General features: G+C 47.1%; 1 protein-coding gene across 2 annotated transcripts; it reads left to right on the plus strand.

Moving 5' to 3' along the window:
* Window positions 1-3,084: 3,084 nt before the first annotated feature.
* On the plus strand, window positions 3,085-9,843 carry KLF10 (KLF transcription factor 10). 2 transcript variants are annotated; one of them, XM_047727554.1, is made up of 4 exons: window positions 3,085-3,395; window positions 6,514-6,747; window positions 6,858-7,770; window positions 8,250-9,843. In XM_047727554.1, the coding sequence occupies exons 1-4, from the start codon at window positions 3,360-3,362 to the stop codon at window positions 8,507-8,509; spliced, it is 1,443 nt and encodes a 480-aa protein (XP_047583510.1). In that variant the 5' UTR covers window positions 3,085-3,359; the 3' UTR covers window positions 8,510-9,843. The 2 variants fall into 2 exon arrangements, with proteins under 2 accessions (XP_047583510.1, XP_047583511.1); XM_047727555.1 differs by lacking the exon at window positions 3,085-3,395 and adding an exon at window positions 3,530-3,547.
* Window positions 9,844-18,367: the final 8,524 nt, after the last annotated feature.

The following is an 18,367-nucleotide window of genomic DNA, read 5'->3' on the forward strand; positions in this document are numbered from 1 at the left end:
TCTCTCTCTGTCAAATAAATAAATAAATAAAATCTTTAAAAAAAAAAAAAAGATATACATTTTTTCCAAGACACCAGGGCTCCTGTTACACTTTAAAAAAATCTGTATTTCACACTGTGGCCTATAATTTCCTCAGTAATCTGGCTCCTCCTACCTCACTCTCCAACCCTGCCCTCCCCCATCTCCCACTTCCCCTAGCACCCTCCAAACTTCTAGCCACATTGCATCACAGAGCAAACTCCTTCCTGGTAGGACCCTGTGATAGCTGTTGCCTCTACTCAGGTACATTGTCCCTGAATCTGCCTCTCCTCTCAGTAGGTTTTTAGTCCCTTCTGCAAAACAAGATTCTCTTATCTCCTAAATCAAACCATAGTCAAAATCACAATCATTGCGATTCTATGTGTTGTAGTTAACTTCACCTTCATAAGTGATTTAATAATATATATATATATAGAGAGAGAGAGAGAGAGACAGACAGACAGAGAGACCTGTCTTTGTCTTCCCGAGTAGGCTTTTTGAGAGCAGGGACCTGGACATTTTTGTTCCTTCCAGTTGTCTGGGTACCTAGAACACATAGTAGGTGTTCAGTAAATACCTGTTGAATGGACTGGATAAATGAGCAACACAGTATTTACTGAATGAGGACATGGCTTAGAGATGTGGAATTGTACCATATGTTTGAGGAACAGCAAGCCATTTGCTATGGCTTTGGGCAACGGTATGTCTGGGTGGGAGAGGAGGTTGGAAGGGTGGGGAGACCATACAGCTCTGAATGGAACAGCCTCTTATCTCCTAGGCAACAGGAGCCACAGATCCTTTTTTTAAGTAGGGAGTGTCATGATTGGATCGTGACTTTCAAAACACCACTCTAGTGGCTGTATGGAGAGTTTGGGACTAAAAATCGGCTGGGGTGGAGTTGGAGTTTGGGTGGGGACACTGCAGATTATTTAATCCAAGGGAGAGTTGATACTGAGTGACCTAGAGTAACAATCGAAGGACAGAAATGGAAAGTGAGGAAAAAGATATTTTAGAGGCAAAACTGAGGACCAACTGGATCCAGGACTTTGAGGGAGAAGGTGAAGGCCAGATGGAAGATGATGAATCCATACAGGAAGGAGCAGAAATGATTTTAGTTTTGGTAATGTTGAGTCTGAGGTGCCTGAGAACATCTTTCTCTGAATCTCTAGGAATTGTGCCACCACCACACTGTTCCTCCTACCCCTTTTCTCTTTTCTTTCCTGTTTTGAATCACTCCCACAAGCCATGAATGCTCCCTGCTTCTCAGCGTGCTGGGACATCATGCCAGCAGGCCCCACATTCCTGAAGAAGGGACTGGGTCCAGACCTGAGGGCTGGCTGGCTGTGGCCACCCGAGGGGGCGGCTCCCTCACAGGAAGGAAGGCTGGCCTGCTGGTTGGGCACAGAGGGGAGCTTCCACTACTGCAGCAGGTGCCCAGGGCCAGCTGCTCTAACCCCACAGGCTCACATCAACAGGATGGGACAGCCCAGGCGGAAGGAAGCCTACAGGAAGGGACACCCCTGCAGACAGAGTGGGGGCATGGGGTGGAGGGGAGACAGGAAGAGCTGCCTGGGCTGCTGAGCTGGCACCCCTCCAGCTGATTCAGGAGAGGCAGTGACAGGAGACCATTCAATCCCCAGCCCTGGTCAGCTGTATTATTACTAGTGTTGTTGGCTATCCTGGGCCTTAGCTAAACCAGAAGGAAACACTGGAAGACGTTCATGGATTTGCCAGTTTCTAAAATAATTCCCTTCCTAAGCTCATTCTGTGGTCATTGGGAAAGAAAGGTCATTTGCGTTAGCCTTTCAGTTAACGCAGAGAGATGAGACGGCTTGAGGAGGGGCAGTGATCTGTGCCACGTGTTCAGCCTGTCCAAAGGAGATAAAATCTCCAGTTTGCTTTCAGCCGGGTTATTACTGCCCAGCTCTCCCAACAACAGCTGCTGTGAACGGGCACGCAACGGCCAAAAGAGGGCAAACTCGGAACGAAAACAGTCACGGGCTCCAAATCTGAGGTCCTGGCTCTCCTCCGACCCCCCAGGGGGTCGGAGGTGGGGTGGTGGGGCAAGGGGTGGGGTGGCGCCTTAGCGGGGGCGGTGTGTCTTTGACCAGGCGGGCATCCCCGCAGCAACCCCAACCCCAGGCGCGCCTGGGCGCGGGGCGGGCGCCAGGCGACCCTAGGAGACCCTTCCCCACGAGCAGTTTCCAGGCAGGCGCTGCCGGAGGCCTTGGCCCGGAGTGGGGATGGGGTCTACCTTTGAAACAGCCGGTAGACTGCAATTTAAAGTTTACATCGAGCTCAAAACTCGATTCCGCAGCCGAGCGTCCGCGCCACAGAAGGAAAAGAACTCGAGTTTATAGCCCTTCATCACCCCATTGGTCCAGTTCTCAAGGCTTCCTGCAGTCCCCACACCATTCTCTCGGCCGCCTGGAGGAAGGATGGGCGGGGAGGGCAGGGGCGGGCACTGCTGCCTGCAACGCAGAAGGGGAGGGCGAGTCCGCTCCGGTGGCCGGGGCGTGGGCGGGGGAGCCCCCACAGAAGCAGGTGTCGGCTCAATGACAGGGCTCCCCTCCCTGCCCTCCCCGCCTCCGTGCTCCCCACAGCTCAGCGAGGCAAAACCCAGTAAATGCTCGAGAAATGCAGCTCAGTCGGTCAGCAGGCTCTGCTTTCTTGCCAGACGCCTAAGAGGACGGCGCTTCCAAATGCAAATCTCTTGGCTTGGGCGCCTTGGCTAGCAGCCGCCGCCTCCCCCGCCCGGCTGCCCGGCGTCCCGCCCACCCCGCGGCGGGACGAGATGGGGCCCGGGGAGAGGGGACGGGGCGGAGCGGGCATCCCTCCCCACCTCCCACGTGGGGCCGGCCCTCCGCAGGGCCGGGGCTCGTCGCCGCCGCGCCTCCGGGCTAGGCCCCCGCTCGCGGCACCGCCCCCTAGGCCGGAGCGGAGGACTGCAGGGGAGGGTGGGCGAGGGGTGGGGGGTGTCACTGAGTCAGGTGGCGATGGGAGTTCCCTCGGGCAGGGCCGAGGGAACACGCTGCAGGGGATTGTGTACACGCTCCACTGACACAAGCTTCACGCTGCCGGGCAGCCGCTGATCACGCGTGGCCCCGGGAGCTCATTGGCCGACGCCTCACACACCTTTGTCGCTGATTGGCCGGCCGCAGGCTCCGCCCCCACCCCCGCCCGCGGCGCGGGGCAGGCGGAGAGGCTACCTGAATGGGGAGGGGGCAGACGGCGCGGAGCGCGGCGGCGGCGGGAGCGGCGTCGAGTGTCTCCGGGCGTCCGTCTGTGGCCAAGCAGCAGAGCAGCCAGTCAGCTCGCGGCTGGCGGCCAGGCAGCCAACCATGCTCAACTTCGGCGCTTCTCTCCAGCAGGCTGCGGTAAGTCACCTGGGGATGCCCCAGTCCTTCCCTTCCTCGCTGCGTCTGAGGGGCCAGCCGGGGCACTAGCCCCGAGCCCTTGACATCAGCGGCGCCTGCTGCAGCGGAGTCCTGGGGGAGGAAGGGGCTTTCTGCCTGCACACTGGGCACTGGTGAGGGCGTGTGTGACACGGAGTGGGTCAGGACAGGCGGATTGGGATCTACAGCCGAAAGGGACCGGGGTCTTACTCAAGGTGTCATGAGGGGAAGGGGTAGCTCCGCTGGGAGACTTGAGGCAGATGAGGGGGAGGATAACTGGAAGGGTTTGAGGAGGGGGCTGCTGCCCTGGCAGCGAGGACAGGGGAAGGTGTGGAAAGGGAAGGGGGTGACAAGGGGGCTACCCTGCACCTGGCACGCGAGAGAGATGCCGCCGTCTGGATCAGGAATGCGACCCAGGGCGGGAGGGGGCTGCTTACTGGCATTTGAGGGGCGGGGTGTCCACAGGAGAGGAGAGGGGGCTGCCCCTCTCGGGGGTCTGAGCCGAGGCTTGTGGTACTGGGGCTGCTCAGCAGACAGCCGGGGCCGGGGGGAGGGGGCGCCCGGCGTGGGGGCGGAGGAGTGGCACGTGGGCCTCGGACTACCCGGGGGTACGAGGAGGTGCGCCCCCAGACGTCGGCAGGGGACTCCCCATCCCCCGCGGGAGCAAGTGGCCGCCTTCTGAGGACCCCCTGGGAGGGGGGTAGGGAGATGCCTTGGGGATGGGAGGGTGGAAAGCGGGAGCCAGCAGCGGGGCGGGGGATGTGGGCGGGGGGAGCCGGGGCCGCGAGACGCGGGGGCCGCGTGTCGAGGCGGGAGCCGCGGGCCGTGGGGCCGCGCGTCTGGAGCCGGAGCCTGTGGGGGCTGCACGTCTGGGAACCCGTGGAGACTCGGCTGGCGGAGATGGAGCTGCCGGAAACCGCGGGGAGGGGGCGCAGCGTCTGCGGGAAAGACGGGGTGGTCTGAGGTCCCGCGGGCGGCGTGGGCGGGAAGCGCCGAGGGCTCGGCCGGATCCCCGGGGGCTGTGGCCGGGAGGAGGGCGGGGGCCGGGTTTCCGCGGGGACCCGGCTCCTCCTCCGGCATCTGAGGCGGAGGCAGGGGGATGGGCCGGGAGCGGGTGCGCCCAGGGAGCTTCTCGTCCCGGAGTGACCCAGCCCCGGCCTCCGCCAGGGGCGGCAACGAGGCCCAGCCCCGCTGTCGGTTCCTAAGGGAACGGCGGCTCTCCGGGAGCGGGGAGGGGCGGGCGCTCCCGGAGCCGGCGCCCGCGGCCCCGCCCCTCCCCGCGGGCTCGGGCGCGCACTGCCGGGCGGTTGGCGGCGGTGCCCGCGGCCCCTCCCCCGGGCCGGCGCGAGGGCGGGGGCCCGCGGGCTCAGGAAGTAGGTGAAAGGTGACGGCGCGGCAATTCCCAGTTCACGTTTCCTGCGCGGCCGGGAGCAGCCGCTGATCACGCTTTGTTCACATGCCTCGCCCCCTCCTCCCCCGCGCCCCCCGCCCTTCACGGTCCAGCCAATCCGGGCCCGAGCCGCTGGGCAGGCTGGCCAATGGCGGGGGCAGGGGCGCGGGGACGTGCGAGCGGCGAGGAATGTTCCCAGTGACTCACCCGCGAGCCTCATTGAGGTTAGGGCGGCCCCATCCGTCTGTCCCCGCCAGCTAGGATCTCCCCCGCCGTCCACCCCCGCCCCTCGTCTGCCTCCCCCGCCCGTGCTCCACCCGTTCTTCCCTTTCCTGCCTCGCGCCCCACTCCCTTTCCTCCCCTCCCCGCTCCTCTTCCTGCCCTTCCCAGCTCACACTCCCCTTCCCTGCTTGCCTGCCTTTTCATTTTTTTTATTCTTTGCATTGGCGTCTTGGGGCTTTTACACATACAGGCGCTGTCCGTTGCAGCTTACATAAAGGGGCGTGCGATTATGCAATAGCCTTACTAGTGAAATTTCAAGAGCTGTGGCTCCTTTTCTGGGGATTTCAACACGAAGGGTGTATGCATTTTTTTTTTTTTTTTAAACAAGCATTGAGAATAATACCTTGCAGCGTAAAGAATGCTTTTCGGTATTTTTACACGATCTCTACTTAGACCAAAAGAATGGGATCACATTAATGGATGAGGGGAGGTGGTGGGTGGTACCATTTTTTTTTTTTAAAAGAGCAGCTCAAGGAACTTTAATATGAAGCATTAAACACTTGATAAAGGGAGCGATACAAATAAATGCCAAGCATGTGCTGTCATTCTTGTCATCAGTTATTTTTTAAAAATTAAAATACATTCAGTTGGACTATTGAAGACTCATTACAGTCAGTTTTTTGCAGATTCTGGGTAGAAGATTAAATTTTATGATTGGCCATTTTTAAGTAGTATTCCATTAGCTGGTTGTAGTTGTGCATAGCAAACCATTGTGTGAAAAGGAACACAAACATTAAGAACCTGAAGTTTCAATAAAGCTTTGGGATTTTTCCACATATTTCAACGTATCTCTCTTTACTGGAGATAATCGAGCTATTAAAGATTTCAGGTAACCTAATGCAGTAATTTTAAAGAGCCGCTGAGGATTTCTATGCTGTTGACTTTATTCTAAAGTGGAAAGTGACTTTCCAAAGGTCAGATCCGTATCATCAGGACAGAGCTCTATGCACTACACTTACCCTTTTTAAGAAAGTTGTGAGGTCCCCCCCCCATTAGGAACTGGTATCTCAAAAGTCCTCATGCCACACCTGCAGTATTGAAAAAAGAACTTTTGTGGAGCCTTCCTTTAGTTATTTTGTTTGACCCCAGTTGCAAAGGCTTCTCTGGGAAGAATATAAAATTTCTAAATCAGGTTCTTTTTTCTTTTTGGATCATATATGCATTGCTATTTTAGCCTTGGTCTCCTTAATGGCAATGATGTGCTCCTTTCTCCCTTGCAAGGATATCGATGTTCAACCCTAAGTGTGAAAGAATGAAAATGAAGATTTTATTTTTATCATTACCATTAGTTGGGGTGAGAGAAAATTATTTCAGAAACTTGGGAAGTTGTGTAAATTGTAAAGAAAAAAGTTTGCATGTTGCTCTGTGTGTTACTTGGATGACAAGAATATGCTTATAATCATTTGATCTTTTTTTTTTTTTCTTTAGGAGGAAAGGATGGAAATGATTTCTGAAAGATCAAAAGAGACTCTGTTTTCATGGAACAAAACTACAGAAAAGAGTGATTTTGAAGCTGTAGAAGCACTTATGTCAATGAGCTGCAGTTGGAAGTCTGATTTTAAGAAATACATTGAAAACAGACCTGTTACTCCAGTGTCCGATATGTCCGAGGAAGAGAATCTACTCCCCGGTACACCTGATTTTCATACGATCCCGGCATTTGTAAGTCTTACTGTTTTTAAGATGAGAATGCAGATGGCAGAATATTTTTTATCATTTACACAATGAACTTAATTTCTCATGTCCATTGCCTGTATATTTTTCTTTTCTAGTGTTTGACTCCACCTTACAGTCCTTCTGACTTTGAACCCTCTCAAGTGTCAAATTTGATGGCATCAGCGCCATCTACTGGACACTTCAAATCATTCTCCGATGTTGCCAAGCCTCATATTGCTGCACCTTTCAAAGATGAAGATAAGAGCCCAGTATCTGCCCCCAAACTGCCCAAGGCTCAGGCCACGAGTGTGATTCGTCACACAGCTGATGCCCAGCTGTGTAACCACCGATCTTGCCCAGTGAAAGCAGCCAGCGTTCTCAACTATCAGGACAATTCTTTTCGAAGAAGAACCCACATAACTGTTGATTCTACAAGAAAAAACATCCCCTGTGCAGCTGTGTCACCGAACAGATCCAAGTGTGAAAGAAACACAGCGGCAGACGTTGATGAGAAAGCAAGTCCTGCACTTTATGACTTTTCTGTGCCTTCCTCAGAAACCGTCATCTGTAGACCTCAGCCAGCCCCTGTGTCCCCACAACAGAAGTCAGTGTTGGTCTCTCCACCTGCAGTATCAACAGGGGGAGTGCCATCTATGCCAGTCATCTGTCAGATGGTTCCCCTCCCTGCCAACAACCCTGTTGTGACAACAGTCGTTCCTAGCACTCCACCCAGTCAGCCACCAGCTGTCTGCCCACCTGTTGTGTTCATGGGCACTCAGGTGCCCAAAGGCGCTGTCATGTTTGTCGTACCGCAGCCCGTTGTTCAGAACCCAAAGCCTCCAGTGGTGAGCCCAAATGGCACCAGACTCTCCCCTATTGCCCCTGCTCCGGGGTTTTCCCCTTCCGCAGCAAAAGTCACTCCTCAGATTGACTCCTCCAGGATAAGAAGTCACATCTGCAGCCACCCAGGATGTGGCAAGACGTACTTTAAGAGCTCTCATCTGAAGGCCCACATGAGAACACACACAGGTACCAACCACTTCTTACTTGTGTCTTAGAAAGTTAGATATGTGTTTTTAGGCCATGATCACAAATGTGAACCAAGCATGTTAAAGAAGAGCTTCCTTTATTAGCCAGTTCAGTGGCTGATATTACCACTACAAGTTCCCGCAAAAGATTTCCTCAAAGTGTTTTTGTCTTAATTTCTCAAATGATTCTTAAGTGTCTGAGTAGTTTAGTAAAGTATCTGTAAAGCCTTCGTACCATAGTTGAAGTCAGAAAACCTTTTTATTTTTGGCTTTTTATAAAGGGAAGTTTTCTATGAATGTGACAGAGTGAAAGTTGACAATAGAGCAGTACACATGTTCACTTAACAGTTGATTCATTTAGTCGCTTTTATTTTGAAAAAGATTCTCTTTAGATATTTAACATGTAAGATGTAATTAGATATGTAATTTCCAATGATTTGGTAAATACATGTAATGATGATCTGAATTTCTTTGTCTCAGGAGAAAAGCCTTTTAGCTGTAGCTGGAAAGGCTGTGAAAGGAGGTTTGCCCGTTCTGATGAACTGTCCAGACACCGGCGAACCCACACGGGCGAAAAGAAATTTGCTTGTCCCATGTGTGACCGGCGGTTCATGAGGAGTGACCATTTGACCAAGCATGCCCGGCGCCATCTGTCAGCCAAGAAGCTACCAAACTGGCAGATGGAAGTGAGCAAGTTAAATGACATTGCCTTACCTCCAACTCCTGCCCCCACACAGTGACCGCTCAGAAGGTGAGAAGCAGAAGTAACTTTGGTCACAGCCAGGAACCAGTGGTGATGTAAAAACGCTTCCACTGCAAAGTCTGTGGCCCTCCAGTGTGGGCCAAGAGCAGAAGCCCTACAGCCTGAGGAGAAGGCTCGGCCTGGGTTAGAGGACAAGTGCTGCAGCCACAAGCAGGTCACGGAGTGGCAGGATTCATTTCTTATCACATAAGAGAGATGAGAAAGCTTTTATTCCTTTAAGTATTTTTTGAAGGTTTCAGATGAGGTCAACACAGGTAGCACAGATTTTGAATTTGTGTGCACAATTTATTACTTCATTTTCACCATTTATACTTGAGACCAACTTTTCAATGTGATTCTTCTAAAGCACTGGTTTCAAGAGTAGAGAGACTGGAAATAAACATTACGGTACAGAGACGGAGATGGAACATTGATTTGTATTATTATGAATATTGGCATCTTTTCCTAGTTACCTTGTTTACTATTTCTAGTCTTTCCAGTCAACTTCGTGGATGTAGTTGTTAAATATATCTAGAACTAGCATTTTTATACTTGCTAACGTTTGGAATTAAGCAGCTGTATATTGCTGAAGAGGGCCCAAAGAATTGGAATCCTCAATAATTTAATTGCTTTGAGGTATAGCTACAATTTTTTTGTGTGTTTTTGTTTTGAAAGTTTAACGGATGACTGTATCTAGGCATTTTATTATGCTTTGAACTTTTAGTTTGCCTGCAGTTTCTTGTGTAGATTTGAAAATTGTATACCAATGTGTTTTCTGTAGACTCTAAGATACGTTGCACTTTGTTTAGAAAAAAAAATTTGAAGATAAAAATATATTGTAAAAAAGGGATACCAAGAATTTTAGATAACTCCTTGAAAAAGATGGCTTATGTCATCAGTAAAGTACCCTTATATTATGAGGATGTAACGTGTGCTTTATTGAATTAGAAAGTTAGTGACCACTATTCACATGAACAGATGTCCTGTTAATTTATAGGAGTTTTTCATTGGGGGGGCTGGGGGGAGGTGGAACTGGATCAATAAAAGTTGGTTAAAACATTCACTTTTGTTAACAGTATTTCTGTTACATTCTGTTGTATAGTGGATGATATACACAGTGGTAAAACAAAAGTAAATTGTTCAAAATATATAGTGAAAAATGACACTATATTCCCATTTAACATTTTTCTCTTGGATATTGATTTCTGACATCAAAACTTGGACCCTTGGAAAAAAAGAATTTTCTTTTAATAAAAACTTTGATTTACAATTTGCACATTTCTTTTGTTGTACTTTATATCTTGTTTACAATAAAGAATTTCCTTTGGTATATTTACTTGGTTGGTTGCATTTGTTGAAAACCATTCTCAGTCTAACCATGACAGCGATCACTTATGGTACTAGCCAAAAACTTAGTGTCTGAATTTTCTCTAGGAGCTTCATTCAAATTTAGAACTGCAGGAGTATATCCTTAACATGCATCAGTTTATAGAGAGTATACAGAGTGAGGCCGGGGATCCACGTATTCATTGAGATAATTTGCAAGCCTGCCCAGCTAAAAAACCAACACATTTTAATTTCTATTTTATTTTTAAAGATTTTATTTATTTGACAGACAGTGAGAGAGGGAACACAAGCAGGGGGAGTGGGAGAGGGAGAAGCAGGCTTCCTGATGCGGGGCTCAATCCCAGGACCCCAGGATTATGACCTGAGCCAAAGGCAGAAACGAACGACTGAGCCACCCAGGCGCCCCTAAACCAACACATTTTAATCTTCAAACATTCTTCGACATTTTCGTGATTTGGGATTGAAATATATCTTTGGCTCTCAGCAGAACATTAAGTAGCATTAAGTTAAAGGGCATACCACAGTGAATAATTACAAGCAATGAGACTGCTGCAGCAAATGAAAAGGAGCCTGACCTGTTAAATAGAGTCTAAATTACTCACACCTAGAAGTTAGATTAGCTCGGGTCATTAAGTGAAACCTTAAATGCAATAAACATACTGGTCCTCAAGCTGTGTGAAAGGTAATACACCTGGGGAGAGAGACACTTGCTAGTGACTTGTCAGTGGGACTAGGAGCTGTAAATGCTATTTGGTGTATTGAGTATAGTTCTGGAGATTGCTATTTTAGTTGGCTCTGAAACCCCCTTGTCATGAGAGAACATCTTCCCCAGTGTCCAGCTCAACCGTCGACCTGAAGTCTGGCGAACTGTTGAACCCATGAGAAGGAGCAGTGTAATGTACTCACTTGGCACCAGTCACAAGGCAAGCATCTCGGGTTATCCATGCACCTGTTGCCATTTATTCCTTGGAAACTTAACACCACCCGAGTTCAACACAGCTGCTGGGGAGGGGCCTTGCTGTTCTTTGGATTCTACACTGGGATCCTGGACTATCCTGACTCGGTTTTTCATGACAGTAGGTCTTCAGAAGTTGGGAGTACAGGAAGGTAGCTGACCTTGTACCCACCGCCTTGTAATGACATGGGCAGAGGAAACGTGCCACCCATTGCTGTGCTCCTATCCTAGTTGGCATCCAAGTCTTTACCTTAGAAATTCCGTAAATCAAATTATTTTAACCGAGTAATATATTTTTATATTTGAGTTGAATGTTCATGCAGGCTCTCATCTTGATGAAAAAATTGTCCCCAAACAAGAACATTTGGAGCATATAATGATAATGTATTTGTGTAGCTTTAGCATTAGTTTTGGTGGTTTCCTGTCTGACATACAAGTTGGACCGTATGAAATTGCTGATATGCAAGCTGTTTTAACAGTTAATTCTTTTTAGATAATTTTAGGTTTAGGGTTGCAAAAGTAGAGTTCCCATTTACCTTTCATCCAGCTTTTCCTTGTAACATCTTACATAGTCCCAGAACATTTGTCAAAACAAAGAAATTAATCTTGGTTCAATACTATTAACTAAACTATAGACCTTGTTTGGGTTTCACTAGTTTTTCTACCTATGTCTTTTTTTCTATTAGAGGACCTAATCCAGGATCTCAAACATTTACTTGTATAGAGTTTTCTCCCGTCTATAGTTGTTCTGTTTCTCTTGTCTCTCTTGAATAGTAGTTGTCAGTTATTTTATAGAATGACCCTCAGTTTGGGTTTATGTGATGTTTTCTTGTGACTAGATTGAAATGATGTGTTAATTTGGAAAATACCAGAGTGATGTCCTCACAGCATCATATCAAGAAATACATGAAATCTGTATTCCTGGTGATGCTAACCTTGATCACTTAGCTAAGTGATATCCAAAATTTTCCACTGTAACCTGTTTTTCTCTTTATAATTACTAGCTATTTGGAGAGAGGTATTTTAAGATGAATAACCTGTTTCCACTTACACCTTTGCCCACTCAGTATGATTTTATGGAGCTTGCTTATGGCAGTTATTACCGTGATAGACCAATAGCAATTTCTTATTTCCTTCATTATTTACTAACTGGAATTCTGGGGGAAAGACTTGTTGCTTCTCCCCCATTTATTTATGTATTCAGTTATTTATGTCACTATGGAATTAGGGATATTTATGTCATTCTTTGAGTTACAACATAATACTTATTTTTGTGACACAATTGTTCCAGGCTTAGCCCTTGTTCTTCCACTATTCAACTGTTTTTGATTAACAAAGATGGACATTTCATAGAGGTTCAACCTACCATGTCTCACTGGAATGAGAGCTGTTTGGTGTTAGTAATTTGACTTTTTGAAAGTTTTCTCTATCCACATTGCCACCACTCATCTAACCCACCCTCTCTCACTTAAACAACCTCAGCTATCCCAAACTAGTCTCATCTTGTCTCCCACCATCCAGCCTCCTTGCCAGTCTTTCAAAAAGGCAAACCTGACCATGTCACTTCCCCATTTAAGACATTTCAAAACCTTCCCAGTGCTCTTAGGATCAAGTCTAGGTCTCTTAACACGGTCTAGAACAGTCCTGTCTAATAGCAATACAACGTGAGCCACATATGTAATTTGAAATTTTCTAGTAGCCACATCAGAAAAAACTTTTTTAAGGGTTTTTTTTTTTAAAGATTTTATTTATTTATTTGACAGACAGAGATCACAAGTAGGCAGAGAGGCAGGCAGAGAGAGAGGAAGGGAAGCAGGCTCCCTGCCGAGCAGAGAGCCCGATGTGGGACTCGATCCCAGGACCCTGAGATCACGACCTGAGCCGAAGGCAGTGGCCCAACCCACTGAGCCACCCAGGCGCCCTTTTTTAAGGGTTTTTAAAAAAAGATTTTATTTATTTATTTGACACAGAGAGAGAGAGAGAGATCACAGGTAGGCAGAGAGGCAGGAAGAGAGAGAGGGGGAAGCAGGCTCCCCACTGAGCAGAGAGCCCGATGCGGACCTCCATCCCAGGACCCTGAGATCATGACCTGAGCCAAAGACAGAGGCTTAACCCACTGAACCACCCAGGTGCCCCAGAAAATTTTTTAAATTAATTTTAATATTTTTATTTAACCCCATATATTCAAAGTATTATCATTTTGACATATAATCAATATAAAATTATTAATGAGATATTTTATCTTTTTTTTTGCACTAATCTTCAAAATACAGTATCCATTCCATGTGCACAGCACATTCAGTTGGAAGTAACCCCATTTCAAGTGCTCAGTAGCTGTGGGTAGCTTGCGGCTGTTGAAGACACGGAGCTGAGCAAGGAGACCCCACACCGCTACCAACCTCCCACCACTTTCCACCTTATTCAACACACCATGTCCAAGCTCTGAGTCTTCACATATGCTATTTCTTCTGCTGGAAATATTTCCCTGCCCTTTCACTTTGACATTTCTGCTCTAATAATTACACTTTGCCAAAACTGCTTAATGTCTTTTTCTCCTTGACTGTAAAACTCCACAAAGACAAGGACCCTGTAAGTCTTGCTCACTGCTCTATCACCAGCCTCTAACACAGTGCCTGACACACAGCAGGGGCTTCCTAAATTTTGTCAAACTGAACTTTGAACTGAGGGGAGATCTGTGCAACTTTAGGGAGTGAGAACAATTAAGGAGTTGTTAAATGACATGCAGGGTACAGACAAAGGCGATGAAAAGCTGAAGACTGCCTTTTTCTTCTTCCCATCAATCTCTGCTAGTGCTGGAGGGACCACTCACTACACCTTCCAAGCTCTCAAAGAGTTGCATGGAATTTAGGGTCTTGCCATTGTATTTTTAACTGGGCAGGAAGAAATCTGATCAAGATGGACGAATGCAAGGTTCACCTCTCTGTGAGTCTAATTCCTCAGCCTGGAATGGCTCAGCTCTCATCCCAGCGTTTCTCTTTGGAGGATACTCAGAATGAGGCAAGGTCATGAATGGGGACATTCATTGAGAGCACTGGACAGTCGGCAAACCTTGGAGTCAAGAGAAATCTTTCGGGAAATGAAATCAAGGGACATCTTAAAGGAAGACTTTTCTAGAGATGATTTTGTGTGTGTGCACATGTGTGTGTGTGTGTGTGTGTGTGTGTGTGTGTGAATCCAGTTCTGGCATTTTTCTGACCAGCTTAAGAACAGTTTGGGAAAAGGCTTAGAGTTAGTTCTCAAATGGAAATGCCTCTAATTTTCTACACAGGTAGCTGTGCCCTAGAGAAGGGGTAGGGGGAGAGCACTAATCAAATTATAAGACCTGGTGGATTAGGGTTCTCCAGAGAAAGAGAACCAATAAGATTTATATAAATAGATTGATGATAAGGAATTGCTTCATGTGGTTAGAGAGGCTGGCAAGTCCCGAGATCTGTGTGGGCAAGCTGGAGACCCAGGAGAGCTGCTTGTACAGTTCCAGTCCAAATGGAGGTAGCCTCAAGACTCAGACTCAGGAAGAGTTCATGTTTCAGTCTGAGTCTGAAGGCAGGAAAAAACTGCCTTCAAGGCCCAGCTCCAAAGACAGTCAGATAGCAAGTAACCCTCTTTACTCAGTCTTTTTTGCTGTAGTCAGGCTTTCAACTGATTGGAGAAGGCCCACCCACATTAGGGAGGGCAATCTGCTTTACTCAGGCCATGATTCAAATATTAATGTCATACAGAACACCCTCGCAGATACAACCAGAATAATGTTTGATCAAATATCTGGAAACTCTGTGGCCCCATCAAGATGACACACAAAATTAACCATCACACCAGAATTCTAGTTCTGGTTATACTTACAACTAGTTTTTTCCTTGGGAAAGTTGCTTAGTCATTTTGGGTTCAGCATCCACTTTTAAGAACAGGGCTGAGCACACCCATCTTATTCAGCTCACAGAGCTACTGGCAAGTTTAAACAAGGTTATGGATACAAAAGCTCTTGGAAAGTATAATACATTTGCACTGGCTGGCACTGTAGGGCACCTGCATCTGGGAACATAAGTATGGCAGTAGCTGTATGAGAATTCCCATGTAGGATGGGGAAAAGGGAGGCCACTCAAAGCTGGGAAGATTAGAGAATTTTAATAGCCAGGGTTTTTATACTTCTACCTATGTATACTTTATACTTTATACTTTTTATACTTCTACCTATGTATCTACTTATCTGGGCGATACATTTACAGCAATTGTCATTACAATGAGGCCAGTCAAATGGGAAGGGAAGCATGAAGAATTAAGGGCATGGCATTTGCTGAGCATAGCTAAAGCATGGACACTTGCCGTTTGATTATAAAGTACAAATCTGGACAGAATTACCAGAGAAGCATCCAGTCTATGAACTATGTCATATCCAGTCTATGACTTTATGGAGTCTATCCATTCATGGAGTTTCCTTTGTTGTTGTTTTTTAAGAGTTATTTATTTATTTATTTGGCAGAGAGAGAGAGAGATCACAAGTATGCAGAGAGGCAGGCAGGGTTCGGGGTGGGGTGGGGGGGGAAGCAGGCTCCCTGCTGAGCAGAGAACCAGATGCAGGGCTCGATCACAGGACCCTGAGATCATGACCTGAGCCAAAGGCAGAGGCTTAACCCACTGAGCCACCCAGATGCCCCTCCTTTGTTCTTGTAATGACCCCTGCTTTTGTGAATTCTCCAAGTCTGAGCTTAGTTAATTCATAAGAAATTGCCCAATATTGGATGCTGTATAAAATGGCTAAAAATGTTTTAAGGACCTATAGGAGTTGGAACCCCAGGGTCAGCATGAGTGATAAAAACATCTTTCCTCCCAGAAAATTATCAGGCCACACCTTTGCCAGGTCTTCCTAGATAATATGATCTCCTCCTATTAACAGACATGTTCCAAAGAAGCATAATTTTCTCATCTTTGGCTTATTGTTCCAACGGAAGGAATAAAACCAAATGGGATCATGGTAAATGGGGTTTCTTGTTTAAAGCTCCCCCTGCCAGCTGACATCCTAATCTTGACAGAAACTCAGACATTCTTAGCTTTCTTCCCCGTGGATGCCAACAATCCCAGTTTGACCTTGATTGACCAGTGTGGCAGTGGGATGCTAAAAGGTAGAAATACCCCCAAATATGAGAAGGTGGTGATACCTGATCTTTCTTTGACTTTCTTGGGATAATTTAATTTTAATTCTCAGTTTAGTCACTGGTCAGTGGAGGCACAGTCTAGGTTTGGAAAGCATATGAAATTCTGGGAAGAAAGATGGAAAATGGGGTATCTCGTTGGCTCAGTTGGTTAGGCATCTGCATTCAGCTCAGGTCATGATCCCAGGGTCCTGGGATGGACTCCCACATTGGGCTTCCAGCTCAGTGGGGAATCTGTTTCTCCCTCTCCCTGCTGTTCCCCCTACTTGTGGCCCCCCCGACAAATAAATAAAAATTTTTAAAAAAGAAAGAAAAAGAGAGAAGTTAAGAATAATCCAAAGTGATGAAAGGATGATCACTGGTAGGCCTTGACAGATTAGATTAGATTCTCTGATTAGAATATCTGAACCTTGAATACCAGTTTAAAAAGGTACCCTTTCATTCTGCACAGTCTCACTGAAAAGATAAATATAAGCCTTGAGTGTTTATTACCACTGGACAAAGTAAAACAGTGTGTCTCTGTAACAGGAAACTTCTCCTAGGGCCATGGACCCCACGTGCTGTTATCAGCTCTGTACTTTCCATAATTATGAGCTCAGCAATTTAATTTCATGGCTCTGTTTCATTAGCTATAAAATGGGGATTCCTTTTTTTTTTAAAGATTATTTATTTATTTATTTGAGAGAGATACAGTGAGAGAGAACATGAGCGAGGAGAAGGTCAGAGGGAGAAGCAGACTCCCCATGGAGCTGGGAGCCCGATGTGGGACTCGATCCCGGGACGCCGGGATCATGACCTGAGCCAAAGGCAGTCGTCCAACCAACTGAGCCACCCAGGCGTCCCTAAAATGGGGATTCTAATGCTTTGCGGACCTGCTTCCCAAGAGAGAATTAGGTCTGAAATCTCTAAAAATAAGCAAACAAATGCTAAGAGAGCTACCCCAGGACAAGGTGGGGGGGGGGGGGAGCACTACTGCACTGTTACAACTCAGATCAATCTTGAAGACAGAAAAGTCTCCAAAGTTTCTAATGTCAGTTAGAAATTGTGATGGTATGGTCCCTCTTAGGTGGGATGGCCGAACTCCAAACATTCACAGTTGGAGGCTAGAAGTCTGGGATCGAGGTCTCAGTGGGGCTGGTTTCTTCTGAGGCCTCTCTCCTTGGCTTGAAGATGGCCGTCTTCTTGTATCTCTGCATGGTCTTCCTTCTCTATCTGCCTGTGTCCTAATCTCCTCTTCCTTTAAGGACACTGGTCATAATGGACTAGAGCCCCTTCCAATTACCTCATTTTACCTTATTAATTCTTTAAAGACCCCATTTCCAAGTACCATCACATTCTGAGGTACTTAGGATCAAGACTTCAACATACGAATTTTGAGATGACACAAAGCAGCTCATTATATTGGTCAACCCATGTCAGTCTGTATCGCTCCATCTTAATACACAGAGAGCAGTGTTTTATAAACTGATTTTAAGTTTCTATTTCCAGTGTCTGGGAAATTTCCTATGCATCCTCAACCTCCTACCCCAAGTCACACAGTGACATCAGGCCCAATGCCATGTGTCCTTCTTAGCCATCAGGGAGACATATTTTTCTGTGGTGCACTTGGGTATTTCTTAATCCTAAAATAATCTTTATCTTCAACAAAGTTTTCCTTCATTACATACTTATAAACATTACTTGCAATGTAATTTGACAATCCCTTCTTCTTTCTTAATTATATCAAAAGATAAGCTTGTTTTGCCACAGATATAAATCAGATTCAGAATTCTCTGCCTAGGGGCACCTGGGTGGCTCGGTGGGTTCATCCTCTGCCTTCAGCTCAGGTCATGATCCCAGGGTCCTGGGATCGAGCCCCACATCGGGCTCTTTGCTCAGCAGGGAGCCTGCTTCCCTCTCTCTCTGCCTGCCTCTCTGCCTACTTATGATCTCTCTCTGTCAAATAAATAAATAAAATTAAATTTAAAAAAAAAAAAAGAATTCTCTGCCTAATCCCAACAATATCATGAATGGAAGAGGCATCATGATGGTCTTTTGATATCCATGTTATCCATGTTTGCATTTGCTCAATTTTATTTTTTTCTAAGAGATTAAATATTCTCTTCCCAAATTTAAATGTAGTTCAACCAGGAAAATTCAGTCAAGACTAGAGTCAGCCTTGCTGGTTGGAGATACAAGCTAACCCTGTTGCCTTCCAACATCACTTAGCACATCCATTCTATTCTTTGTCAGTGTGGCTCTAATAACAGCAATCTTCAAACAGAAAGGGACCCCGGGGTGGGGGGTGCCTGGGTGGCTCAGTCAGTTGAGTGACTGGCTCTTGGCTTCAGCTCAGGTCATGATCTCAGGGTCCTGAGAATGAGTCCCACACCAGGCTCTGCACTCA

Source organism: Lutra lutra, chromosome 4 (assembly GCF_902655055.1).
Source record: "Lutra lutra chromosome 4, mLutLut1.2, whole genome shotgun sequence".
Classification (NCBI taxonomy): domain Eukaryota; kingdom Metazoa; phylum Chordata; class Mammalia; order Carnivora; family Mustelidae; genus Lutra; species Lutra lutra.